The sequence below is a fragment of the Podarcis bocagei genome, assembly GCF_964188305.1.
Source record: "Podarcis bocagei genome assembly, chromosome: 13".
Taxonomy (NCBI): domain Eukaryota; kingdom Metazoa; phylum Chordata; class Lepidosauria; order Squamata; family Lacertidae; genus Podarcis; species Podarcis bocagei.
Genome location: NC_138138.1, coordinates 37,190,021 through 37,218,014, shown reverse-complemented (window position 1 = coordinate 37,218,014; position 27,994 = coordinate 37,190,021). Strand labels below are relative to the sequence as shown.

Below are 27,994 nucleotides of genomic sequence, written 5' to 3'. Positions count from 1 at the left end.
CTCTCCCCAGAACCCTCCTTCGGTCACGTCTCTCCCCCTGGCCCCGCCCCGTTCCACAACGTCACAATGTGGTGACGTAATCTCTCCCAGAACGAGTGTTTATATAGACTCGGCGTCAACAACGACGCATCCAAACATTCTATTCCTATTCACAGAAGAAAAACAGCTGCCGCCGCCGATTGAGAGACATGGGTTCTGCCGCGACCGACCGCTCTTCTGCCAAGCCCGCCGCTCGATCGCCCGATCACCGCGCCAACCCCGCAGCTGCTTGCTGGAGCGAGTTTGTTACTGGCTAATTCGATTCGAGAGGTAAGGAGGCAAAAGTCCACCATTGGGTCCTTTCTCTCCCCTTTCCTTGGAACCTAGGAGTCCTGGACCCCCGCAGGTACTGTGAACGGCTAGACCTCGCTCCGCTCCCACGCCAGACCAGGGAATTTCGCAGACCACTTGTTAACCGCTTGATCTTCCCATCCCTTCCTAGAAAACCCAGGAATCCCGGCCGGCTTCTCGCCTTCTCCCCGCCCACATCACCCGGGATCCCTCCTTCGCTTTGTACTTGGGAGTTAGACCGCCCACCACGCCTCTTTCTACACCACCCAGGTGCCTCGGCTCCTCAGCCCTAGGACCCAGGTCTTCTGCCTGCGGAGGACCCAGGAGTCCTGCCTACCACCCCGCCTCTCCAGATTCCTTCCCGCTGGTGGTGCGTGCACTGTGCCGGCCCCCACCCCCGTATATCTCTTCCGCAGGTATCCACCCAAGTCCTACACCCTTCTTAATTGCTACGTCCTCGTCCTTGCTTAATGCAAGCAAGTTCTCGAGCTTGTTTGGAGGTTCTGGCAGGGGAGCGCAGCTATCGTACACCCTTGACCCAAGAACGGTACACTCCTTTTATCTGGGATGGTCGTCCTCTTCCACTGAGGATGCACATGGAGCGGCCTAGCCAGCCAAATCAGCCAAATCAACCCTGGCGATCAATGGGGTGACAGATGTCGAAGATCGACCTCACATCCCGCTTAATGCGGGTCCATAGCTGTCAACGTTTTCCTTTTTTAAAGGGAACTTCCCTTATTCCGAATAGGATTCCTCGCAAGAAAAGGGAAAAGTTGACAGCTATGTGCGGGGCTCAGAATGGTGTCTTCGTGCCCTGCCCCAAATCTATACCCCAGTATTATCCATGTGGGGGAGATCTCCAGATACCCCATTCCAGTAGTTTCCTCAAGATTCAGTAGCAAATATTCTATATTTTTGCTGTTCTTTTTTTTTTTTAAGTATCCTTATTTTATGTTGAACCCCTTCCCCAAATTGTGGCACTGCTAGTCCTAAAACAATAGCCTTCCGTATCTTATCTATGCCTCTATGTCCTCTTTTGCATTTCGGGGAGTCATTCCCCCCATTAACCTGCACCCCAGACCTCCCCTCCCCTTTGTAAAAATGCATTAGTTATATCCACTCCTCCTTTTGAGCTCTTCCAAGATTTCGTTTTCTGTTCCTCTGCCCTCATACTGCCCCAATTTTCCACTCCCCCCAATACTGAATTCCTAGGGAAGACCAGAAAGCAGAAACTGATCTTCACCCTCATTTGGTTTCTACCTTCCCTAGCACACCTAGTTAAGAAACTGCACCATTTCCTTTTCGCTCCACATTTTCAAAAATATCCCATCCTACCTACCGGACGAGGATGAATGACAATGAGGTTGTTACTGCCACTGTTTCGGCACCCCTACCCCAAACTTAATATTTACAGTACTTCACATTAGGAATATCCTCAGCTATAACCCTGGAGGGTGTGACAGTTGTCCTGTACAGCAGGGAGGGGGTCTATTTCTGAATGGGCCCCCTTCCTGTTTTAGAGGAGGGCTTTGATCGTTAAGATTGCTGTCAAAAGCGGGGTGCTCTCCATCTGCTGTCCCACAATCCTGGGAATCCATGCATCTTTTTGCTTTGAGGGCGTTTGGAAATCTTCAGATGAACATTCCCCTCCCCTCCTTTCCTCTCCCCCTACCCACCATTTCCCGTTCTAACCTGTTGTGGGTCAGAAGGTTTGCTGTTCTTCCTCTCTCCCCGACAGCTGCACACCCGGAATCCAGTCTGTGTGTGTGTGTGTTGTGTTATTTCCCCCCCTTTCTGCTTCCGGACTGGGGTGTTGCCAGCGTTCCAGGGGCACTTGCTTGAGCTTGTTTGGGGCGCGCCCTGGATTAAATCAACCTACACATCCAAGCCAGGAAAACAACCCATAGGAAAAAGAGAGAGAGATAAACTGAGGCACACATAGGGGGCGGAAGTAATCTTGCTGGAATGTGGGGATAAGGGCCTAGAAGTGCAGGATTCCTGCCCCATGCCTTAACTTCCTACCTCCTATTTTACTCCAGAGTCTTATTCTTAGTTGGGCCTTTCCTAATCCACTTCATGAGTGCGTACACACCATACATTTAAAGCACATCTCAGAATCCTGGGAACTGTAGCTTGCTAATGGTGCTGGGAATTGTAAGTTCTATGACTGGTAACAATTCCCAGGATTCTTTTTTTGGTGGGGGGTGCTTTAAATGTGTGTTGCGTACAAAGTTAAGGTGTGTATTAAAGTTTCCTCTTCTTTTTAACTTTTTTTTTTAAAAAATACTTTGTTACAAAAGAAAACACTCACCAAAGCATTTCTTGTTAAGAACAGTTAAACAAACATTAAACCATTCATATTCCGCCCTCAAACAACCTCCAAAAAAAAACAGCAGCCTGCCATTGCACATATCATTATATTGCTTGGAACAAATAATACATACACTCTGAGCTCCCCAAAATGCAATATCAATCGGGGAAGGGTGCTACTTGCTACTGATACCATAACCCATTCTCCTTCAGGGCATTTCTTGCCTAAGGCCTCCATTCCAGAATCTGTTGTTGGTGCCAAGTCTCTGTCCATACTGGGCTTAGTCATAGCAGCCCTGGTTACACACAGAAGGCCTTTACTCACAGCTTAGAAATTAAGCAGCATATAAAATACCATATAAATAAGTAATAAATACTTCACAGCTTGAGTATACACAACCTGTTCTTCCACACTCTGGATTAAGGGAACAGGCCTTTCAGGTGGATTCCTGAGAGGTTTCAGGTTTTGTATCTCCTCTGTGTGTGTGTTTTAAATGTCTTGCTTACAGGAGAGACTACAGCTTAGTGGTAAATGAAATGCTTTGCAGGCAGAACTTCCTAGATTCAATCCTTGGCATCTCCAGGAAAAAAGGAAAATGTGGGCGGTGAGGGAAGGCCCAGGTAGTGGAGATGAAACCCTGGCAAACTATTGCCAGTTGAAAGAAGGCAAAGCTGAACTAGAGGCACAAATAGCTCCCATATGCCCTATACAGTGGTACCTCAGGTTACAGATGCTTCAGGTTACAGACTCCGCTAACCCAGAAATAGTATTTCGGGTTAAGAACTTTGCTTCAGGATGAGAACAGAAATCACGCAGAGGCAGCGGGAGGCCCCATTAGCTAAAGTGGTGCTTCAAGTTAAGAACAGTTTCAGGTTAAGAACGGACCTCCAGAACGAATTAAGTAACCAGATGTACCACTGTATATTAAAGCAGTATCATAGCGCTTTAAATAGTCATGGCTTCCCCCAAAGAATTCTGGGAAGTGTAGTTTAAGGGGGCTGAGGTTTGTTAGGAGACAGACAGACACACACACACACACACACAAAATATTCCCCTCACAGAACTGCAATTCCCTGAGTGCCCTGGCAAGAGGGATTGACTGTGAAACCACTCTGGGAATCTGTACCTCTGTGAGATGGCTTGGTGTTCTCCTAACAATTCTCAGCACCCTCAACAAATGACAGTTCCCAGGATTCTCTGGGGGGAGCCATGGCTGTTTGAAAGCAGTATCCTATTACTTTAATGTATAGTGCAGATGGGGCCTAAGTCTGACCCCTTCCTATAATGCAGCAAAACAAAGCATATTAGAATCTGACTCTCTGGGCTTTCCCAGCACCATTATCAGATTTTTAATAGCTGGTGGCTTATTTTCATTTTGCTTCTTTTCAGGTCTAAGATGCCCCCTCACATCACATCCAGCCAACTGACATCACCCCCCTCAGACACAGAGAGGTTGCTGGTTTGCTGTGACCCCTTCAGGCTCAGAATGGCTAAAATCCTCCCTGCCGAATCGAGCCGGTCCAGCCCTGCTGGCAAATTCAACATGGCGGCCATGATTCTTGGACGTATGGCCCAGATTGCTCTGGACTGGGTGAGGAGGTGGTTGCACCTCTGGCAGCATAGCCCTGCCACCCTGGTGAGGGCTGTGTTGATGGGCATTGCCAAGGGGGCAATGCCCATCTTAGGGAAGACGAAGCAACTCTTAAGAGGAACTTGGGAGGAACTTGGAAGAGAAGAAAGCAAAGTGGAGGGGCGAAACTTGAAAGCTGCCCATCTAGGGTACTTTCCCCTGGACACTCACAAGTGTTACCCTCAAAGGGATACGGAAAGCTTGGCTGAAGGCGGACATTTTGAAGAGGACCTGGCACTGCTTCTGCCTCCTTCTAATGGTCCATCCAAAATGGATAGCATGCGTTTGGAAGAGGATGGCATTTCTGAACCGTACTTGATCAGCACTTCCATTGCCTACGACCTTGGAAATGACTGGGACATTTCTTCAGAAGAAGACATGGCACTGGAAGGCAGAGAGAACCCTGGGAGTTCCCCCCAGAAATGGCTGGAATATTGTTGCCATCCACAAGCATTGGTGAAAGGATTGAATATTGGCGGATACTGTAGGGAGAATGTGGAAGGTTCCTGTAGCCACCGTGGAGAGTTAAAGGATTTTGGAGGGGGCTTTTGTTTGGAAAGTACCTCCGCTTCCCAGGGAAACAAGGAGGGCCTGGGATCTCGTGGGGATTTGGTGATGCGTGATGGGCAAAGTCCATCTGATTCCCCAAAGGATGGGGAAGAGATAGGAGAATACAAGAAAGGTGGAGATAAGGGTGTGTTCAATTCAGTCCCCTGTGTTTCCAAAAGCCCCCTTGTCCTATCCTTGTTCTACAGTCCATCAGAGGAAGAGGAGGATGGCAGTGACGATTCAGAGGACTGGTGGAGTGAAGACGAGATGGAAGAGAGCATTCAGTCTGGAGGGCACTCGGGGAATGGGGAGAACTATCTGGAAGCGGAAGCAGACTCTCTGCATCAGGATGTATTGGAGAGCCTCTGCGAATCTTTTTTTGCAAGGAACGACCCTTTCCACCCACTCTGCTTTTCCAAGCCCATTCAAGCCCCCACATCTGCCCCTCAGCCTGAGGCCGAGAACCACAAGGAAATCACGGTCACCTTTTATCAGACAAGGCTGGATTCTAAGCCTGAGGAGCTGTGTAATCCACCAACGCGACCACGTTCCAAGTGGAATCCAAGAGTTTCCTCCAGGCATCCAGCTCAGAAATGTTGCCAGCCAGACTCTGAGGAAAACTCTGATCCTGTGACCACAGAAGTGTCATCCGTTTCCCAGGAGGCAAACCAGGTGATTAAGAAGGTGAGTTGCTTTAAATACTTTGTGTGTGGACTAACCAGAACCCCTAGGTTCTCCAGAGGATGAGTCTTGAGGGAGACAGTTCAGAAACGTGTGTGTGTGTGTGTGTGTGTGTGTGTGAGAGAGAGAGAGAGAGAGAGAGAGAGAGACATTCCATAATTAGGAATTGCTAACGCCCTTGGTTCTGCCCCTCACAAATTACTAGCCTGGATTAGAGTTGCCCATTTCATTCACAAATGTTTCAGGAAGTCTTCCTAATTTTATCACTTAACTGCTGTGTATAACTACTATGTTTACACAACAGTGGTTATGAGTAGAAAATTGGGTGTTACAGAAGCTATTCCCCACCCCACCCTGTGCCCTTTTTGACAGCTGAAGTTAAGGCAGAAATTAAACAGGTATAGCTTTTGTTTACATAAATTAATCAAAATAACACTCTTCCTGCTTTTCAAGTTTTTTTAAACAATTGAAGGCATCTCAGACAGGCTTTTACAATGATAAACAATTCTTTCTGTCAGCCTCAGTAGATCAGAGCGGTTTGAAATCTTAGCTGATGAACTGAAAAGCTATTTTAAAAAAACCCTGAAAGCGGGCATCTCACAGGGTAAAGGATGCCTAGCTTAGGGTACTCTGGTGGTCTTGATGGGCACAGTATGGTCATAGCAAGGAACAAAGTGTTTCTGGTGATACTGTAGCTCTAAACCATTTTAAAGAATCGGCCTGAGTTGGAGCGATGGGGAAAGCTCCATCTGTTGAAATTATGTATTCACAGGGATTTTCTTCCTCGAAGAAAAGTGAGCATGCTGTGTGTGTCTTGGGGTGAGAACTGAACAGTAATACCTCTGGTTACAAACTGTCCTCCTTGCGAACGCTTTGGGTTACGAGCTCCGCTAACCTGGAAGTAGGTCTCCTGGTTGCGAACTTTGCCCCTGGATGCGAGCAGAAATCACGCGCCAGAGGCTCCATTAGCGAAAGCGCGCCTCAGGTTAAGAACGGTTTCAAGTTGAGAATGGACCTCCAGAACAAATTAAGTTCGTCATCGGAGGTACCACTGTATGGCTGTTGCGCAGGGAGAAAGGGGTTGCTAATAATAATAATAATAACAATAACAATAACAATAACAATAATAATATATTATTTGTACCCATCTGGGCGGCTTCCAACAAAGATTAAAATCAAGGAAATCAATAATGTTGGATTCTGCTCCCCCAACATAAAGCCTGCCCCCCTTACATAAATCCTAGCTACCCCCATTCTCCTTTTCTAAGCTGCCTTCTCTCCCATTCTAAAGATACCTTACTCAGCCCTCAGTTTTTACTTTCTGCACCCCACCTTGTTCCCTGTTAACACCACCCTAGAATCTCCTTAACGCTCCTTGGCCTCCCCCGTCCTGCTGTTGGTTTCGCCCATCCTGAAATATCGTGTAACATCCCTTTCATGCAACATGACCAACCAGGAAGTGGATGATGTAAGGCTGGGTCATTTCCCAGCAGACAGGACTCCCCTGCCTTACTCTCACTGTTCCCCCTCCCTCCTTTTGTCCACAGAGTGTCGGTAGATCTATTGGAAGCTGAGCTTAGTAGTTTGCTTAGTCACCTTCCACAAATGCCCCAAATATAAGAAGAACAGCAGCACACAAAATAACAAGATCAATTTAAGAACAATGCAAAGTGGACACCCACAACAGAAACCTACTAGTCCTACTCAGAGTAGACTCATTGAAGTTAATTAACATGACCAACTTGGGTTCATTTTAGTGGGTCTACTCTGAGTAGGACTCAGTTGTATACAGCCTCTCTTCCTCCAGCTAGGAAATGCAACTGTGTGCAGTGCCCACAGTTGTGTGAAACCCAAAGCGATGCTCAAGACGCAGCTAGAGATTAGCAATGGAACTCAAGGAGTCATGGAAAAGTGTTCCTCTGAGCATGGGTAGTGAGTGCCTTTGCCTTACTCTTGAGCAGCCACAGCCAGGCTCCACACACCTATCACTTGAGATGGTAAATCAAAATAATAGATAATATATTGTTAGTGTTTATATCCCGCTTTGTTTTCTCCAAGAAGCTCAAGATGGTGTACATGGTTTCGCCCCTTCTCATTTAATCCGCATAACAACCCTGTGAGGTAGTTTAGTCTGAGCAGCAGACTGGTCCAAGGTGAAAGTCATGGCTTGGTAGGGGATTTGAACCCTGGGCTCCCAGGTCCTACTCCAACACTTCTGACACTGTAAGAGCTGTTCAACAGAGAAACGGTCTCCCTTGGGAGATTGTGAACTCTCCTTCCTGGGAGGTTTTTAAGGAGTGGTTGGATGGCCATCTGTTCCGGATGCTTTTGAGATTCCTGCATTGCAGGGGGTTGGACTAGATAACACTTGGGGTCCCATCTAACTCTACAGTTTCATTATTCTATCACACTGGCTTTCATGTATGGTGTCTAAATAGGAGTAAGAGGTGGTTTGCATCATCTCTCTTGCCTAGGGCAAGTTTAAATTAAGGTCCTGATTCAGTACCCACAGAAAAGGAAGTGGACTAAAACTAGGGACAACACAAGGCTGTTCTTCCCTGTCCTTGGCTGGAATGGTTACAGCCAGGATGATAACCTGTTGCACATCCTGAAACATCTGGAGAGAAGCAGCTTCCCAACCCCTGGAGCACAGTGGTGGCCTTAAAACATGATATTTGGCTTGTTTAGCTGAGAAAAGACAGTAGGATTCAGCAGGGCCATTACAGGACGAAAAAAACCAACCTGTTAACTGTATGAGGTCTAGCCAATTATTTAGTTTAGTAGCATTGGCATAAATTTGCTTAAGAGCAAGAAGATACCTGTCCCACTATCCTCATAGCCTCTCAATTTCCTCAGGTCCGATTCTCTCCGGTGGTGACCGTTCACCCGCTGGTGGCCTGGAGCTACGCATCTCGGGCTGCCCGCCGTGGCCCCTGGGAAGAAATGGCCCGTGACCGATGCCGCTTCCGCCGGAGGATTGCTGAAGTGGGAGCCATCTTGGAGCCTTGCCTGAGGGCGGAACACCGGGCCAAAGCTTGGAGGGAGATCTATGGGGTTCAGGAAGAAGAAGGCAACGACAGCTCCCCTCTCCTTTCTGGTTCTGCTGAGGCAGATTAAGCTGTGCCTCCAGATTAAGTCAGGAATGAAATGGCTCTTCAAGATATGGCAGCCATGAAGTAAACCGTCCATTAGAGATACATATAAAGGGTTCTGAGGTTTTGAGAGCCAAATTGAATCCTTTTTTTAAAACACTGGAGATCGTAAGGGGAGGCTCATGGGTCTGAAAGGAGGGCCGTGTGTGTGTTGATGTAGCAAGATTTAATTCTGGGCCTGAAATCCACATTCTCTCAGGGTGAAGTGGGGCCCTGAGGTTGCTGCGAGGAGCAAGAGCTTCTGTGCTCTGATATTTCTGAATAAATGCACTGATGTAAAGCTGCTACTACCTCAGTTGATTTGAAGGATGTGGCTGCCAGGCCCTTAGTCTACAATATGTGTAGCATAACACAAGGAATTGGTGGCCCTGGTGGACACTCCAGTGTGTTATGTGCATGCTCTAGTTTACACATGATGTTAAGTGGACAGAATTTCCTAATGTATTTCTATTTTACATGCTAGTTATCTTTCAAAGCAAGCCTTTGAGATTTCTTTAATATTTCCCCCCTTAATTTCAAAATATGTATTAAATTATTAGTAATGGTGATGTGAACTCCCAGGATGGAGCAGAGACTTGATGTCTGTATGTATAATTTATCTGTCCACAAATTATTACTTTTTAAAATAATAAAAAAATTACAGCTATGACTGTGTATTCCCTCATCATCTTCTTGGTTATTGAAAATGTAATATTGAAGGCTGATTTTAGAAGTCTCCCCACAACACGTGTTTACCCCTTATTTGTGACTAGAAGCCCCCACTAGAGTTTATTCTCCAGGGGGATAGGGGTGTCTTGAGCAACAAACATGCCTCAAAAGCTGTATCTCAAAATCAGACTTTATGTGATAAAGTGATGGCAGGGTGGAAATCACAGGAAAGTGTAGGGTGGCAATCCCCCACTCCCACTTAATTTTTTGGTATTTCTGCAAAGCCTGGGATTTCCCCCAAGCCTGCTGCTACTTTCCCTCTGAAGCCCCATCGACATTCTTAAGTGAAGCAGCATCATTAAACAGTCATGGCTTCCCCCAAAGTATCCTGAGAACTGTAGGTTACAGGTGCCAAGTGTTGTTAGGAGACATTTATTACCCTCAGAGCTCTACACTTCTCAATGGATCCCTGGGGAAAGGGATTGACCCTCTCAAGAATTGTAGCTGTGGGACGGGGAATAGGGGTGTCAGGCCCTGGGCCCTTAATTTGGCTCTCCTAGCCTCTCTAAATTTGTTCCTCAGCCTAATTTTGCCCTTACCTACCACAGAAATGTGGCCCATGGAAAGTTGCCCAGTGGTGAATGTGGCCCTTAGTTTGAATTGTTCCTCACCCCTGATGCTATTTAGGATAGTGGCAACAGACAGAGTAAAATAATGGATGAAAGCCAAGCAATCTCTCCCATTTGGGTCCCTTGCTCTTCTCCCTCCCCGGATTTCCTGGAACTGTCAAATCAGAACCTAGTTTTAAGCCTGTCAAGTAGGCAGAACTTCCAAGTTTACACAAAAGAGGAAGGAAAAAGCCACTGGAGTAAGAAAACAGCCAGAACAGTATCAGCTCTTCGCAAACAACCTAATGATGGATGACGTTTCTGTTCTCTCATGGCTTAGGAATGCAGTCTTGCATACCAAAGGGCACTGACGCATAAGGCCTTAAAAATAAATGACTGGCAAACTGAAGCCAGCACCTACTAGAAATAACTTGAGCTTCTGTCCTGTTAACTCGAGTTGAGGGTGGTGGATGGGTTTTGTGAGGTAAATAGTTAAGCAAGATGGCAGCCTGTTGGTACCACACTGTTCGGCCTAGTGCGAGAGGACAAGAAAGAAAAAGAAAGATCTGGTTCTATGAAACGGAAAACTCCTGTCAGCCTTGCAAGCACGGTCAGTGGCCATGAATTGGGGGGGGGGGTTAGTTCAGCAACATCTGGGTAAAGGTTCTTCACTCCTGCTGTAGCTTCCTGGACTCCCAACTCCCATCATCCCGGCCACTGGACATGTTGCCTGGATCTGATGGAAGCAGGAGCCGGACACCCAAAGAGGGAACAGTCAACCCCTCTTCCCAGGGAACTGTCGCTCTGTGAGGGGAATGGGGGTCTCAACAACCCTCAGCAGCATCCTTAACCAACCAACCTTCGCAAGATGCTTTGGGGGTCATTGAAAGTGGTGCAATGCTGCTTTACATGTAGAGTGGAGGTGGGGCCCGGCCCTATGGTGCATTTCTAAATGGGGAGGGAAGGAAGGAAGGTAACACATCGAAAGCAGATGCATGAAACCACAGGGCACATGAAACGCACGTGGGTGGAGCTCAAGAGCAGACTGCACAACTCAGGGAAGGAACAGGTTGCTCTCTGTCACACCCACAGTATTTTCCATCCAAGGGAGAGACTGCCTATGAAATGAGATAGTGGGTTAAGGCTACTCACCTGGGCATGTGATGGCAGCTAGCACAGGCCTGCGCTTTGGCCCATTTAAACAGGCCACATACAACATGGTAGACAGCTCATGTAAGGATTTGTATAACTTTACAATATGCAGAGAATAATATAGGCTGAGAAATCAGAGGAGCTGAGAGAAGTCTCTGGGGGAGTGGAGGGAGGGTTTGGGGGAAAAAATAATATGATAGGTTTTGGTATGTTGAAATTGCTAATAAAAACTTTTTTTAAAAAAACAGGCCACGTACAAGCCTTCCCTCTGCCCAAATTGCATGCAGGTTGTTGTTGTTTAGTCGTGTCCAACTCTTCGTGACCCCATGGACCAGAGCACGCCAGGCACTCCTGTCTTCCACTGCCTCCCGCAGTTTGGTCAGACTCATGTTTGTAGCTTCGAGAACAGTGTCCAACCATCTCGTCCTCTGTCGTCCCCTTCTCCTTGTGCCCTCCATCTTTCCCAACATCAGGGTCTTTTCCAGGGAGTCTTCTCTTCTCATGAGGTGGCCAAAGTATTGGAGCCTCAGCTTCACGATCTGTCCTTCCAGTGAGCACTCAGGGCTGATGCATGCAGGGGACATGCCAAAGAGTTTCAACCCCTGACATTCTGCAACCCTTTCCAAAGTCTTGCTGCATTGGACCCCAGTTCCTGCCTTCATTTCTGCCTCCTCCATGGTGCTGCTGCTGCAGGAAGCAGTTGCGCACACAGGAGGCCTCTTAAGAAGTGACTGCGGATAAATGCTCTGCCCGCACATGACCACTCAGAAACGACGGGGGCCCAGCTGCAGCTCAATGGTTACAGCATCCGCTTTGCACGCACGAGGTCTTGGGTTCAATCCCTGTCATCTCCAGGTAGGGCTGGGAGAGACCCCCCTGCCTGGAATGCTGCTGCCTGTCTGTGCAGACAGTGCTGAGCTAGATGAGCCAATGGTCTGACTCAGTACAAGGCAACTTTCTAGATTCCATGTGGAGGTCAGGATGCAACCACTGGCATGGAGGGTGTGTATGGCCAGGGTGGATATACACACATCTACACAGTTTATTTATTGTAAAGTAAGAATGGCTCAACCTCAGCCTGGGGCCCCCGACTGATACCGACACTGAGACTCGGAGCAATTTTTGCTGTTCTTTCCCTTAAGACCCCACCGGACACAGTGGGACTTTCTCAGAAGTATGTCCATTGAGATAAGCTCCTACAGAAGGAAGCAAGAGAAGTCACTGGAAATCAGAGGTGTTTTGAGAGCTTTATTTAAATACAAGGGCCCAAATAATTAAAAATAAAAAAAGGTCAACACTGCAATCCCATTATAAAGGAATCAACTTTTGAAAAGGAGGAAGGTAGTGGCCCGAGTCTACAATACTGACATCAGCAAGAGAGACATCATGTCCCCCAACCCTGTTGATTTCCCCCCGGTGCATCCAGGAACATAGTAGAAAGTGACCAGGGCAGGTGTGGTGCTGGTCTCTCGCTCAGTTTCTTCTCCCTCCCTCTGCTCATCTTCCATGGCAAACGCTCCTCCACCTCCCTCATTAGAGCCCTGCTAAGGGCTCCCTCAGAGGCTCATTGTGGCTAAAGAGAAGCAGAGGGCCCCGATCAGTTAAATTTTAAAAAGGGGAGGATTTATGTGTGTGCGTTGTTGTTTTTTAACAGCTCCCATACCTATTTTCTCTTGTGTGCGACCAGAAGAGGAGTGGGCAGAGACTGGTTAAGGGGCAGGGCTTCCATTAAAGACTCTTCCCACAGTTTTCTGCGATAGGAGAAATCTCTTGCCTATTCCCTTTGCCCATTGTACCGGGGAAAGTTTGGATTTGGGAGCTCCAGGTGCAAAGGGGATGGGGAAAGAAGAGGAAAAGGCACCCCTAACTCCCCACAACCACACCCATCAGTGTTCCACAGGGTTCGCGTGATGCTGTTGGTTCTGGAGAGGTTCCACCTGGTTCTGCAGGGCAGGAGCATCCGGCAACGCAGGGCCTCCAGCATGGGACTCGGGTGGAGGAGGAGGTGTTTGGTCTGGGGGGAAAGGAGAAGACAAGAGCGTGGAGCTGCTGTCATCAACAGGACTTCACTTGCCTCTGCAAGAGCCTGGGAATCCTGTTCCTCCCTTTCACTTGCCCTCCTGGCGCAGGTGCCCACAACACAGGTTTAGACGGTTCCACCTGCCATGCCTGGTTGGTGCCACCCTCTGGAGAGGGTGCAGAAGTGACCAGCCCTCCTCGCAAATTTGAAGCTGCAGGCAGAGATCATCCTGGCAGCTACATGGGGACATCCCTCCCTCCTTCCCCAGCATCAGAATTGGGGAGGTGGCTGGTGGAGACTGCAAAGAATCCAGAGCGCCATGGCCAGGCAAGCCTCCCCACCCCCCTGCTATGGGGAAAGGCCGTAGCTCAGTGGTAGAGCAACTGCTTTGAATGCAGAAGGTCCCAGGTTCACTCCCCAACTTTTCCATACAGTGGTACCTCAGGTTACATACCCTTCAGGTTACAGACTCCGCTAACCCAGAAACAGTACCTCGGGTTAAGAACTTTGCTTCAGGATGAGAACAGAAATTGTGCTCCGGCGGCGCGGCGGCAGCGGGAAGCGCCATTAGCTAAAGTGGTGCTTCAAGTTAAGAACAGTTTCAGGTTAAGAACGGACCTCCGGAACGAATTAAGTATTTAACCCGAGGTACCACTGTATTGGACTGGGAATGTTCCCTCTCTGGAACCCAGGAGAACTACTGCCAGACATTATAAACAGTTCTGAAGCCATAAATTACTTGTGATTTAATTTAACCCCCCCCCCCCGTTTATAGCCCACCTCTCCTCCAAGGGGCTCCAGGTGGCCTACATGATTCTCCCCCTCCCCATTTCATTGTCCACCACCCCCTCCATGAGATGGGTTAGGCTCAGAGACAGGGACTAGCCCAAAGTCACCCAGCGAGTCCCATGGCTGAGTGGGGATTTGAAACCTGGTCTCCCCGGTCCTGGACCAACACTCTGGTCACTTTGCCACACAGCTTCTGGCGTTTGGGAGCATATTTCGAAGTACTTTTTAAAGAGGTGGCTGAACTGCGCTGCATACAGGCCCAGATCCTCGTCCCTTTCAAGAAAGCTCAGAGACCCCACCTGCCAACCACTTTTCCTCTCTCAATGGACCAGACTCCCTTATTTTCCAAGAGAACCCAGGGGATACAGCTCCTCCTACCTGCTGGGGCTGCGTGCGGCGGCTGGGCTTGGAACTTCAGTTCTCCGTCAGGTCCAGCGTGGGGTGCCTGCTCAGGCTGCTTTTGGGCTTTCCTCTGTTCCATCTGGAGCACAACCTGTACGGAACGGGAAGCTGAGTGAGCTCACACACAAACCCTCAAAGTGCAATTGCATCCTGAAAACGGCATGCATGCAATTACAAAATGCTGGGACCTTTTTTGTTTTTGTTTTTTGCACGTTCCCCCCCATGCTTTGATCTTCTTGCAGAAGAAAGGACTGCAACTGCACACTTCTCGCCACACCAAAGCCCTTTCCCCTCTCGGTTAACCTGTCTCCCAATCCGACTTCTCTCACCCAACAGCTATGCCACCCAACCAAATGTCTGCCGCTCCCCCAACCTCGTGCTTCCCACCTGCTGAAATTCCTTCTTCTGGGCATCAAGCTCCACCTGCCGCTGCTGGAGTTCCTGGTGCTGCTGGCGAAGCTGCTCCGCTTGCCGGCCTAACTCTGCCTGCTGGGCTGCCAGCTCTGCCTCAAAGCGCTGAAGCTCGGCTTCCGAGTACACTTGGGTCTCTTCCACAGTCTGGATGGGGGAAGAAGTGAGAAACAGAGCGGCTGGCTTAACTGACGAGAGAGATAGTTGAATCTGGGAGCTCTTTTAGGTAACGTGACATGGGCTTGGTCCAACACACAAACATTTCAAAGGGTGATGGTGGTGGTGATTGTATATGTAGGCAACTCCCCATTGATGCAGGGGTTACATTCCGAGGCAGCGCATGTTTAAGTGAAATTGTGTCTATTGCAAAAATCATTGAATGAGCCTGCCTGCAAACACCCTCTAAACCAGGCTTCCTCAAACTCAGCCCTCGAGAGGTTTTTTGAGACTACAATTCCCATTATCCCTGACCACTGGTCCTGCTAGCTAGGGATTATGGGAGTTGTAGGCCAAAAAACATCTGGAGGGCCGAGTTTGAGGAAGCCTGCAAGCCTCTGGAAACTCTTGAAAAAACCCCAAAATACACCAAACTCTCCACCGCAATTGCTCCCTGAAAACCTCCTTTCTCAAACTCCAACTCTCCGCAGGCCTCAAAGGTTGGTGCAAAGGCTTCTGGGATTGCTAAATGTGGTTTCTGTGCCGTTTTGTTCCACTTCTGGGGTGTGCAAGTCGCCCATGCCTCGAATGTGCCTAAGTGGGGAGTTCCCTGTAATATGGATCAAAGTACCTCTGTTGCAGATTTCACAAATACCAAGGCTTAAGCAGAGGAGGCTGGCCCATTAGGGCAAACGGGGCACTGCCCCACCAACCTCGCTCTGTCCAGGGGGAGGCGCTGCCTGGCAGCTTCCTCTCCCTCCTCAGCTTCAGGGTTGCTTTGATAGAACTCAACAGGGAAGATGAGGATAGGAACAAACCGAATACAAACTCCACTAGCCTCTGGCTCTTGGGCTCACTGTCTTCCACCCCACCAGCCCCAATGGGCACCGGCAGCTACTGGGCTTATGTTCCCATGGCTGGAACAAGTACCCACTGAAAAATACAGTTATAGCTCCTAAAAGGCTGCTGCTGCAAAAATGAAAGGTTCTGAGCATTTTTGCTCTCCTCAACAAATAAAAATGTAATCGAGCTGAAGGGTGAGAATCAGAAATGGCCACACAAGGTTGCTGGCTTCGTAGTTATGCTGCATATTAAAACGGCTTTATTAGATCTGACAGTTGTTTTTGCAATCAGTTGTTTTTTTTTAATGCTGCAAGCAACTTTGAGCAATTTATAGAAAACTCTCTTAACATACACAGGGCAGGAAAAACCAGTCACCTTCATTTATCATTTAAAAACATCTTCTGGCCCAATCTTTTTTTTTTTTTTAATTGCATGGCTTAAAATCATTTGACACATTTTTTATTAAAAAAACTTGAAACAACCTTTACCTTTAAAAACACCAGAACCTTGAGGCTTAGGGCCAACAAAGACAGCCAAGGAAAAGTCATCACGTTTTGACTGTAATCAGATGAAACTGAAATGCTGTTTTCTTGACTCTGAAGTCTCTCACAAAATCAATTTTCAAAAACTCCCACGCTATAGCGAAGGAATTGGATCAGGGACAGTAGGCCCTCTTGATACACAGCCCCAAACAATTTAAGACAAGTCTCATTCCATGCCAAGGGAACTAGCTTGCCTCAAGCAAAGACAGATGATTTGCTTTTTAGCAACTTCACATGCATGCAGCAAGATTAACCTAGTTTCAGAGAGTGTGTTAGATTTGTCTGCTCCTGGCCTCGGGATGGGCAGACCTTATTTAACCAGAGGGGCTCACTCTTTCAAGAGCCACCTTGCATCATGCCAGTAGTGGGTGTGGCCAGAGGCAAAATGGGTGTGGCTAATGATCTGACTCTTTACCTCTGTACAGTAGGCTACATTCCAGGCCTGCCAAACCCAGGCTTCTCCAAGCACCCACCCACCTAAATCTATCCTTACATATCCAAGGCATAATCACAGTTCAATGGCAGGTTTCAGCCAGGGAAAAGCACTTGGAACAAGGCTAGAACAAATGTTTGGCCCATGGAGAGTCCCAGGGCTTGAGAGAGACAGAGAAGGATGGAGGTACTTTCTGGCCCCTGCAACTGAGATGCCCCACACCCCTGAACCTGCAATCTGCTACTAGTGACCTGCTTCTTTGATCCTTGTTAGAAGACATTCAGAATATTGTTTCGCACAGCAGCCTCCCCTCCACAAACCTCCCATCCGTCGGCTTCGTTGAATTCCTTCTTCTGAGTGGACTTGAGGAACTCTTCCAGGGTCACCAGGCGGTCTTTGTTAAGGTCCACCTGCAAGAAGATAAGTTGTGTACTGACCACAGAAATCTGCCTGGGCCTTCAATCCCTCTATTAGGCCTCAATCGCCATTTTCAGCCCCTCCCTGCTTTTCTGACATTTTCCCCTCCAAGCCTGTTGGCGCCTCAGAAATCTGCAGCGTATGAGTTATGGGTCCTCCACCCTTCTCTCTTGACTCTGGGTCACTCCATACTTATACTGGCTACAGAACAACACGTCTTAAAGTTTTCACTTCTTAAAGAAAATAATGAGCAAGTTTCCAGCCTCATTTGCTGGAACATGGAAGTAAATTTTGTATATCTATATGCTGCATTTCTGCACCCACAGAAAAAACCAAAAAAACCCACCTTAATGTTACAACAGGCCCCAATTTAAATCAACAGAATTATAAATAAACAAAACCAATCACTATAAACCTGACAATAAAACTTACAAAAACAGCGAGTAGATGACAATAAGCAGGAGCAGGACAGGACAAACAACTGCTTTCGCCACAAAGGCTTTTCTAGAAAGGAAAGCCTTGACTTGCCCTTAGGATGGGGAGAACCCCCTCAAACCTCCCTGTGGAGGGAATTCCATAGGCTGGGTGCCACTACCAAAAAGGCCCCGTCTTCATTTCAGCCTTAGCAAATCTGGAAGTCATCAGGTTGGCTAACTTCCCATCACCGCCAACCCGGAGGGCACCAGGTTGGCAAAAGCTGCTCTCGTTAACAATCCTCCTCACTTCAAAAAGGTGGGGAAAGCAGAAACAGAGCCTGAGTGATGAGTCAAGCTGGTAAATGTTCAGAACAGAACAGCCTTCCCCTAGTCTTGGGTCCTCAGGTGGGAGGGCGGCATCAGGTTGGGGGAAGTTCCAGTCATCTATTCTAGATACTTGGAAAAATACCGAGGTGTAGATGACACCAGCTGATGTGAAGAATACGCAGAAAGATCTCAGAAGCCAAATGTGTGGGAGAGAAAAGGGGAAAGCCAAGTTTCCCAGTACACACACACACACACACACACACACACACACACACACAGACAAACAAACAGGCTCTGCCACCCACATATTTCCTGAAGTCAGTCTCTTTCTCCACAACCTCTCAGGGGAAAGGAAACGTGTGGTCTGGCCCTTTCAACCTCTCTGGTAGTGAAAGGATGTTAACTGGAGGGAAGCAGTTCAGTCCTCCTCCGCTCCAGTTGCAAGCTGCTTCCGTCACTATAGACGGCCAATGTTTTCTGTGCTTGCTGCACATTAGCAGAGATTCAATGACCTCGCTTGCTGCCTCCGTTCCATTTCCAGCAACTCCCATCAGCCCCAGGGCTGCATGGCCAATGATCAGGATGGCGAACAGTTCAAACAAAGATCTGGAGGCAGGCAATGGGTTCTGCCACCCCTGTTGTGGTCTCTTTTAGTGTTCACCCTCACCCACAAATTCTAGGGTTTGGGTATTTTTTTATTTTTGGGAAAGCGTTCTACTAAGACGAGTCTTCAAGACATCCCACATTAGGACTGTGAACGAGCAGAGGGAACACCACAGAGCATAAACTGTGGAACTCGCTCCCGCAGGACATTGAGCATGAGAACCCTATGAGGCAGGGCCATGCTGTGGGCAATAGGCTGGGCTGAGAGACATTAAGCCGGACTGCAACTCCCACCATCCCCCAACCATAAACCGTGACTGCTGGGGCTGAGGGTCATTGGGGGAGTCCAAAAATCAGGAGGGCGGTAAGTTGGAGGAAAGGTACATTAAGTCCTCCCACCAACAACAGGGGGAACTTGACATCTCACTCTCAGCTGATACGCTAGCACTGCGGATCGCTTTACCACCAGCAGCCTTCAAAAAACAAGCCAAAGAGACAGCGTGGTGCAGTGGTTAGCATTGGGACAAGGACCTGGGAGAGCAGGGTTCAAGTCCCCACTCGGCCATGAAGCTTGCCAGGGCTAACCCGCCTCGCAGGGATAAAACAGAAAGGGGAAGAAGCAAGTGTTTCACACAGAGAAAAGCTGGGGTGTCATAATAAGCATGTCTCGCAGTTGGAACCCCTTTGTCTTCTCTGATCGCAGGGAGCAATGGCGCTATATCGTCCTCTCCATCCGGCCCAGATGCTTACATTGTGCATGACATGCTCCCGCATGCGCAGCCGTTCCTCCTCCATTTCTAACATGTCATCCTCTTCATTCCGGGGGTCATAGACCTTCTCCAGCTGCAAAGTGGGGAACAAGGGCAAGGTGAGAGGCTAAGAAGCCCTGTTGTGCCCATCTCCCTTCTCTAACCCCCAGGAACCTCTTCCCCACAAAAAGAAAAAGGTCCAAAGGTCCTGAATCTCGGGCGCATAGGAAGCTGCCTCCTACTCCATCAGACCAGTTGGGTCTATTTAGCTTTGTCTACACTGGACTGCCGGGATGCAGGTGGCGCTGTGGGTTAAACCACAGAGCCTAGGACTTGCCGATCAGAAGGTCAGCGGTTCGAATCCCTGCGGCGGGGTGAGCTCCCGTTGCTCAGTCCCTGCTCCTGCCCACCTAGCAGTTCGAAAGCACGTCAAAGTGCAAATAAATAGATACCGCTCCGGCGGGAAGGTAAACAGCGTTTCCGTGCGCTGCTCTGGTTCGCCAGAAGTGACTTAGTCATGCTGGCCACATGACCCGAAAGCTGTACGCTGGCTCCCTCTGCCAATAAAGCGAGATGAGCGCCGCAACCCCCGAGTCGGCCACGATTGGACCTAATGGTCAGGGGTCCCTTTACCTTTACACTGGACTGCCAGTGTCTTTCTGGCTCTTCAAGCTGAGGAATCCCCCAGCCCTGCCTCGAGATGCCAGGGATCAAATCTAGGACCTCTGGCATGCACAACATGCATGCTGTATGCCTGAGCTCATGTCGTTCCCCAGAAGGGAAACCTGCCTCTCGAGACTGCTCACAACCCACACCTATCAGCCCTCTTATAAGATCATCCCTTGACAACTGGGCTGTAGCTCAGTTAGGAGAGTGCTTGCCCTGCACGCAGAATTTCCCAGGTTCAATCCCCAGCCCCTCCACTTTGGGCTGGTAAAGGGACCCCTGCCAGATAAAACTGCTAACTATATGCAGGCAAGAGGACTTATGAGGACCTGTTTCAAGGTTGCACCACAGCAGACTGCAAGGGGAGGCTCAAATGCTTGAATGCATCCCTTTCTGCCCCCAAATACAAGAAAAACTTCTTTGTATACAGAAAACAAAGTGTCAGAGAGAAGCTTTCCTCCCATGTGCTAGTTTTCTACATGCAGAGGGGCTTGCGGGCTTGCTTTTGTATGGAAGAGCATTGAAACATGCATGCCCCTTCCAGCTGCAGTCTGCTGTGGTACAGCCTAGGCACAGGCTTATTACTAAGAACCACGCAGAGAACTTACCTCCTTAGTGAAGAGAGCCTCCAGTTCCTGCTCATCTAGAACTCCATCACTATTTGTGTCTGAGGGGGGAATGTAAGGGAGATAGAGTTAGACCTAGGCAAGCCTCTCTCTCTCTCTCTCTCTCTCTCTCTCTCTCTCTCTCTGTCTGTCTGTCTGTCTCTCTGTCCCCAATGAGTAATTATGGGAGAGCCAGTGGCCTGGTTTTGTACATCACAATATGCCAGAGTTTTATGCCCACCCCAACCCCACACAAATTACGGCCTGTCATGTTACCTAAAGCCTAGGCTGTGCCTTGTTGCCTTCAAACAACATGGTGAGCTACCAATTAATCCAAGAACAAACCTTGGGTTTTTTGCACGTGGCGGGTTTGAAAAAAACCTTGCTCTGGGTTTGAACAACATTACAGCCAAAAGAATGTGGCTTTGTCCATTGTTTGAATTAATTTCAAGATTGTGTTTCTACATTACCCTGGGGCCTTGCAGTGAAGGGAGAGTAATAAATCAGATCTAGAAAATAATGTGACTTGTTTGGGGCACATGTGGAGGTGAGGGAGGAGAGAGAAGCTGTGCAGGGACAGGGTGAGGCACGTTCGGAAATAAACCATGTTTTCAATACAAACTGGCCTAAATGGCCTCTGTCCTGTATACTTGAAGGAACGTCTCCACCCCCATCGTTCAGCCAACACATTGAGGTCCAACTCCGAGGGCCTTCTGGCAGTTTCTTCACTGCGAGAAGTGAAGTTACAGGCAACCAGGCAGAGGGCCTTTTCATCAGGTGGAAGAGGGCCTTCCCATCAGATGTCAAGGAGATAAAAAACTATACAACTTTTAGAAGATACCCAAAGGCAGCCCTGTATTGGGAGATTTTTAATGTTTGATGTTTTACTGTGTTTTTATGTGTTGGAAGCCATCCAGAGCGGCTTCCAACTATTAAAAAATGTCACTAATCTACTGATCATCAGCTAAACCTGTCAGCCCTCCACTGCTATAAACCAGAGCTCCCTTCAGGGAAGCAATGAAAGACAGAAATAGAGGAACACCTTTCCTCCCCCTCCTCACCGTGTAATTTGAAGAAAGTCTTGGGATTGAACTCATTGGGGTCCAAGCCGTCAGTCTCCTGCCAGACCTCCTTGAGCTGATCGCGGCTCCCCTGCATTGGGATTACAGATGAGGCAATCAAGGCCAGTCAGAAGAAGTAATATCTCCCATCTTTGCCTCCCACAGGGTCACCTGCATGCACTCCCCCCCCCCCAAAAAAAACCCCTAGAAGTGGTTCCCTTACCGGGACGTTGACCTTGGGATGCTCCTTGTGCTTCTTCTTGAGCGCCTCAAAATGCGCCTCCTCCTCCCGGCGCTTCTCCTCATCCAGAGATTTCAAGTACTCCCGGCGCTCGTGCTCCTTCATCATCTCATAACGCTTGAACTCTTCATGGTGAGCAGCATCATAGTTCTCCAGGTCCTTAGTAGCCTGTGGGGCGAAGAGGCAAGACAGATAGTGCCAACAGTGACAAAGTGGGGTGGGAGAGCTGGGACAAAAGCATTTCCCCCTACTCTAACCCAGGATGCTCGAAGAGGGATGATTGAAGTCCCTGCAAAGCTCAAAGTAAACACAAGAATGTAAGGCGAGCTTGCTGGATCAGGCCAATGATCCATCTAGTGCAGCATATGCATACATATTTTTTGCTTTTACAATTTTTTTCACATTTGCATTCACAAAAAATAAACATTCATCATTGACTTCCCTCCTTTCCATGGTTCATTCTAATTATCTTCTGCTGCTGCATATTCTAATTAACTCCATATTAATTCTTTCTCATCTTCTCTCAGCTTAATTTATACTGCTGAATTTACTCTAATCCTGCCGACGTTTTAATTTGTTTGCAATAACTCTTCAAATATTCTACAAACGTTTTCCAATCTCCCTTAAACACTCTTTCCTCCTGATCTCTTATTCTGCTGGTTAAACTTGCCATTTCTGCATATTCCACCAGCTTTGTCTGTCATTCTTCCTTCGTTGGTACTGTTCCCTCCCTCCCATTTCTGAGCCTATACGATCCCGGCTGGCGTGGTTGCATATAGAAACAGATTCTTTAAAGACCTCTGACTCAGTTATTCGGAACAGGAGACTCCTAACTCCTCTCTCAGCTCTCTCAATAAACCACTGTAAGAACTGCAGCTCTATGAGGGGAATAAGGGACTCCTAACAACTTAATAAACTACAGTCACTCCCGGGATTCTTTGGGGAAAGCCACAAGTGGTTAAAGCGGTATAATACTGCTTTAAATGTATAGTGCAGACAGGGCCACCATCTTACTGAGCTAGGCAGAGCTCAGAATTGCACTAGGACTGCAAACTCAAAGGCTATTCCAGATTTGGGTCTTGCAACCCCACTTGATCTCAGACCTGCCATCCACCAACCATCCCTTGGGACCAAAACTAGAATAGATTGGATACACATTAAAAATCTGGATGTGCTGTGATTACTAAACGTACATGCATGAAACAAAAACACAGTATCTCCCATCCTGATCAGCCTGCCTTTCTTCAAAAGGGGATGAGCCAATAAAGAAAACATTCAGTTTACAGAAAAGCAGGGGAGCATTGTGGGGGTGGGAAGAGATTATCTTACTTCCTCGAACAAACTGTGCACGAGAATTATTGTCTTAGGAGGCTGCTCCTTCCGGAGGAATTGAATCCTCAACACAGGCAATTACCTCCAGTTTAATTCCCAAAGAATTGCTCTTTTTGTGGCTGTTTTCCTCCAGAGCATAAGGAAAGGAAAAAAACTTCACTCCCTTAAACAATATGGGGGAGGAGAAAACGACACATACGGCTGATCCCACACTGAACCACATGGCGCGTTAGGCAAAAGGCCTTGCTTTTAAACCAGTCACCCATACTTATAGATATTAATTAGCAAGTGGAGCTTCTTCCACCATGGAGCAAAGTGCGATCACCTGTTAATTGCCATGGATCACACAGCTGTCAAAAAGCGCAGCAGCAGCAGCAGCAACAGAGAATGGTTGATAAACAGGCAATAAGACCCACTGCTGCCAACAAGGATATCTTCTTGCACAGCACTTGAATCAGGCAGTTGTGTTGCATTGCACAAGTACGGACCAGGGTGAGGTGAGCAAACACCAGGGCACCAGCACACCAGAGGCTGACAAGACAGCCACATCGATTTTGGTAAGAAATAAGGAAGGAAGTTCAGACATACGGCTTGAATGAGCAACTCCAGATCCCGGGCTTCAAACGTGTGCTGGTTTTGAGGGTCCAGATGTTCGAACTGCTTCAGCAAAGAGAGGTGATCGACCTGTACATCTGGAGGGGGAGAGGAGTTTGCAGGGGAGAGGTTAAGGATGCTGGTTCACATCTGAAGCTCCAACAGGTCACAGAGAATGGGGATGAGGAGGAGCCTGCAGCCCTCCACAGGTTGTCGGACTACAAATCCCATCAACTCCAACCAGCCTGGCCAAGGACAGCACACAGAAGACAGCAGATCCCCCACCTTCCGTTTAAGCCAATGGCTATTGGTCAGAACAACTGAAAATGGAACTTCCAGACTGTATCAGTTCCTGGTGACAACAGGGGATGGGGCTCACTCTATGAAGCCTGACTCACGAGTCTCCTGAAAAGTAAGTGTGAGGGTGGGGAGACCAGGCTGGCTGCTGATGGACCAATCTAACAAGACCATTTTTATGGCTACATCTGAGGAAGCCCAGGCTGAAAATGCAACTAATAAGTAAGTAGGCTATCAGGAACAATTAGTCCCTGATCAGGAGGGATAAGTGTCCAAAGACCACTCAATGTACACATACAAATTAACTCTGCAGTGGCCCTGAACTTCTCATGCTGGAACCCAGATCTAACACTATCCAAAACTATCCAAAATGCCACAGTCCCAACCACAAAACCAGGACCCCTGACTCCCAGCACCCCCATTTCTATTCCCCAAATCCCTCCAGAAGCCCCACTCGCGCAACCCTCTTCTGTCCCAGCTCACCTTGTTCCATGGTTGCATCCATCTTGGCCTTCAGAAGCATCCGAAGCCGGGAGACCTCTTGGCGCTTCAATTCATCAAGTTTGGTGCGGACATGGTGGCTGACAAAGTCCAGCTCTTTGCTGAGCTTTCCGCTCTGAAAGAAGCCACAGATGGCAGGTTTTATTTACTATCAGCCATGCTAATTCCACCCTTCCTCCAAAGAAACCAATGCAGAACATGCATCTCGTCCCATCTTCACAACAACCTTATGAGATAGGATAGGCTGAGTGACAGAGATTGGACTAAAGTCACCTAAGTGAGCTTCGGGATTTAAAGCAGGGGTGGGGAGCCTCCAGCCCAGGGGGCAGCCTTAGCCCACTGGGTGTCCAATTTGGCCCACCAGGCCATTTGGAAAATCCATGCAAGGGATTTTGAGAGGTGGCCAAGGCTGTCATATTTGGTTTGATAAGTGTCTTGTCTATGGAGTCAAAAAAGTTCCCCACCCTGATTTAAGGACAGGTTTTCTCAGTCCAAGTTCAGGAAGTGAAGAGTTACCACACTGCAGGGAGATATGCATCCATCACTACCACAAAAATCAAAGTTCGGCTCCCAGGGAAGCCATATTTCACTATCCACCAAACCAAAACCTCAGAATGCTGGCTAACGAAGAAAACTATCTTGCTAGCACACATGACCACACAACATAGTCCAGATCACCTTGATGTCATCGGCATTGGCTGCTTGGAGCTTTTCCCGGAAGTGCCCATCTGTTTCCAACACATTGATCACTTCTTGGAGGTAGCGGTGATAATAGAGGCCTGTGTCCTGTGCAAAAGCGAGAGCAATGGGTCAGGGCAACGATCGGGGGAAGGGCTGTTGGCCAGGGGTAGAGTGTTTGCTGTGCACACGTAAGGTTCTCCAATTTAGTCCCTGGGATCTCCAGAGAAGGGGACCTGAGAGAGATGCTTGGTTAGAGAAAATACAGACCTGGGCTTAATGGATTCAGAGGTCCAATGCAACATAAGCAAACTCCATGTGCTAACCGTCATCGTCATCGTCATCATCATCATCATCATCAATAACAAACAAGTGGAGAGCTATAACAAAATTCTGCAGTGTGACATGCTCTTGCACCCCAAGATCCTTCAACTTCCTTATCACAATCAGTTCATAAATACTGTTGAGACCAACAGAAATTTTTGATGCCATCTGGTCTCTGGCTGAGACAGAGGCTGTAATTCCCCTCCCTTTCACAACCTAAACTGCTCAAAGTAGAGGCTTCGTCCTTGAAAGATGGAAAAGATATAGTTTAAGAGACAAAGACAATTAGTGACATATATATGGTGTGCGCTTCATCAAACTTTTGGGACAAAAAATCAGGCCACCCAGTCCTCTCTCTCTCTCTGAAACAAGAGGTTATTCACTTCCACTAAAGTATGAAGTTCTCAATTTCCACAGCAAAACTGTGTAAGGGCAAATCCAGCAACAAGATGGGACAAAAAACAACAAGTCCAGAGAGATGTTCTGCATGTTAAACACCTGAGATTTCATCTCATTCATTTCATTACGCAGTGATTTAAAAGTTATCTGCTTTGTCTCATGACTAACCAGAACATTTTAAGAGCTAAACCTCTATCCTTGAATTTATTTTATATCTACATAGTCACCAGATAACATGGGAAAACATCAATGACCTTAAATCTCTACTTCATGTTTTATAATCCCTCTTTACTCCATTTCCTAAGATTTATTATATTTGTAGTTTCTTTTTTTAAGAAACCACTGCATTCCAGTTTGTTCAAGCAAAAATGAAGTATTCCCATTTCAGAGTTACAACTAAAAAAATACCAACTGATAAATGGAATGATTTCTGGTACTGGCTTGCAAAGAATAACATAAGCATTTCCTGGACTGAAATCAGAAATAAAAATATATATTCTAAAGTAGTAGGAGACTGGCTCCTGACTCAAAGTTCTGCTAACCAGGAGATAGGATAATGATGATAATATCACCAACCACCATTATACATTAGGGCACTGTTCAAGAATACAGAGATGTTTAGGATTAGGATCCCTTACTGGCGCCTCAGGGGGAGTCTCCTCTTCTTGCTTCTCCTTGGGCCGTTCAATAGGCACACAGGTTGCCAACCCTAAAAGGGCAGCACTCAGGAGCCACGTCAGGTGCATTGCCTTGCGTTCCTGTCGCCCCGATCCTATGGAAACCGGGAAACACTACATTAGGAATACAGAAATGGAATTCCCAAGGCCACAAAAGGAAAGAAATGGCAAGAGCAATTGTTTCTCCACACCTCCCCCCACCCCCAGGGCCGGAAGGTACTGAAGGTAACTTGAGACCTGAGAAGGCACCCTGTGTGTGTGCAGGGCCAGATTTAGGTTTGATGAGGCTACTGAAGGTAATGGGGCCCTTTATATGTCCAGCTGTCCTTTGTCAACAACAAATTGCCGTTTTTGTCTGTTAAATATATGCTACAGTATATGGTAATTTATGGACCTAATAGGTATCTATAGCCATTTGCACATAACAAAATATGTATTTTATCAGAGTAATTGTTGAGCTTATCTTATACAGTATTTTGGAAATGTAAATCCAGTTTTCTCCTCTTTAAATTTTTTTGGGGCCCCCAAGAGAGTGGAGCCCTAAGCTATAGCTTGTTTAGCTTATACGTAAATCCGGCACTGCCCACCCCAAAGGAAAGTCGAACATAAAAGTCCAGGAACGGGCAAGTTTGCCCCACGTGGCAAATGCAAATCTGAAGTCCACAGACTATGGCTGACCAGTGTAACTTGTTGCCAATGCCAAAGTTCAGTACAGCACTTGAGAATACAGTAGTAATAATAACAATAACAACAATAAAAGCAAGGTGCCCTGGAGCAAGTGCAGAGCAGCTCCTCATTTGCTATGCCCCCTCAACATATCTTGGATCAGGGGGCAGGGCTTGCAAGTCACAGAGCAAAGCAGTAATCCCCGACATTTCACAAGCCTCAAAACACATCCCCATCAGTACCCGGAACCTAAAAGCGGAGTGGGGAGAGCTGGAGCGGTGAGCTGCCTCCTTTGACCTGGAAACCCCAATCCCTCCTGCCGGAGAGGCGGGCGGTGGTTTGGCGGCCAGCGAAATGCACTCTGGACATGCTCAAGAGGGCCGCTTTGCCCTCCTTTGTGATACTGTTCTGAACGTCGTAGGGCTAGGAGCCCCCGGCGTTGGCGAGCTATTCCGGGGCTTGGCCCTTGCGCCTGAAGCAAAGGTCCCGGGGCTGACCCTTCCCGTGACTCACCTGAGTCCAAAGGTGCCTGCGACCGAACGTTCGGCCGCCTTCTCCAGTCCGCTTCCTCTTTCCCAAGCAGGCCCCGCCCCCTATATCTGCATGCCTAGCCCCGCCCCCTCTCTAGTCCGGGCCTCGCCGGCTACGCCACCTTCGCTCTGTCACGTCCGGCGCTCTATTTGCGTCATGCCCCCTCCCTTCCAATCTCTTTTGCATAGAGGGCCACGCCCCCGTCCTCCTCCTTCCCAAATAGCTGCATCCCCCCTTTTCCTCCCTTTATCCG

General features: G+C 48.0%; 3 protein-coding genes and 1 long non-coding RNA gene across 4 annotated transcripts in view; 2 read left to right on the top strand and 2 right to left on the bottom strand.

The window, feature by feature from the left end:
• PLEKHA4 (pleckstrin homology domain containing A4) overlaps positions 1-2,153 on the bottom strand; it is a 44,777-nt gene extending 42,624 nt beyond the window's left edge. Inside the window, exon 1 of the mRNA XM_081168296.1 lies at positions 2,023-2,153. The gene's annotated coding sequence lies outside the window, so the exon portion shown is untranslated. The remainder of the gene's footprint in view (positions 1-2,022) is intronic.
• Positions 26-9,299, top strand: PPP1R15A (protein phosphatase 1 regulatory subunit 15A). Its single transcript, XM_081168314.1, has 3 exons — positions 26-309; positions 4,031-5,504; positions 8,358-9,299. Exons 2-3 carry the CDS (start codon positions 4,038-4,040, stop codon positions 8,616-8,618), a joined length of 1,728 nt encoding a protein of 575 aa, XP_081024440.1. The 5' UTR covers positions 26-309; positions 4,031-4,037; the 3' UTR covers positions 8,619-9,299.
• Positions 9,300-12,296: 2,997 nt separating this feature from the next.
• On the bottom strand, positions 12,297-27,832 carry NUCB1 (nucleobindin 1). Its single transcript, XM_081168325.1, has 13 exons — positions 27,724-27,832; positions 26,506-26,639; positions 25,145-25,252; positions 24,449-24,581; positions 23,663-23,766; positions 21,725-21,910; positions 21,502-21,592; positions 20,444-20,502; positions 19,171-19,263; positions 16,978-17,067; positions 14,660-14,830; positions 14,249-14,363; positions 12,297-13,075 (listed from the first exon to the last, which is right to left on the bottom strand). Exons 2-13 carry the CDS (start codon positions 26,611-26,613, stop codon positions 12,948-12,950), a joined length of 1,386 nt encoding a protein of 461 aa, XP_081024451.1. The 5' UTR covers positions 26,614-26,639; positions 27,724-27,832; the 3' UTR covers positions 12,297-12,947.
• Positions 17,074-18,069, top strand: LOC308572373. The gene is made up of 2 exons (XR_014001748.1): positions 17,074-17,719; positions 17,761-18,069. It is a non-coding gene; the product is annotated as an uncharacterized lncRNA (long non-coding RNA).
• Positions 27,833-27,994: the final 162 nt, after the last annotated feature.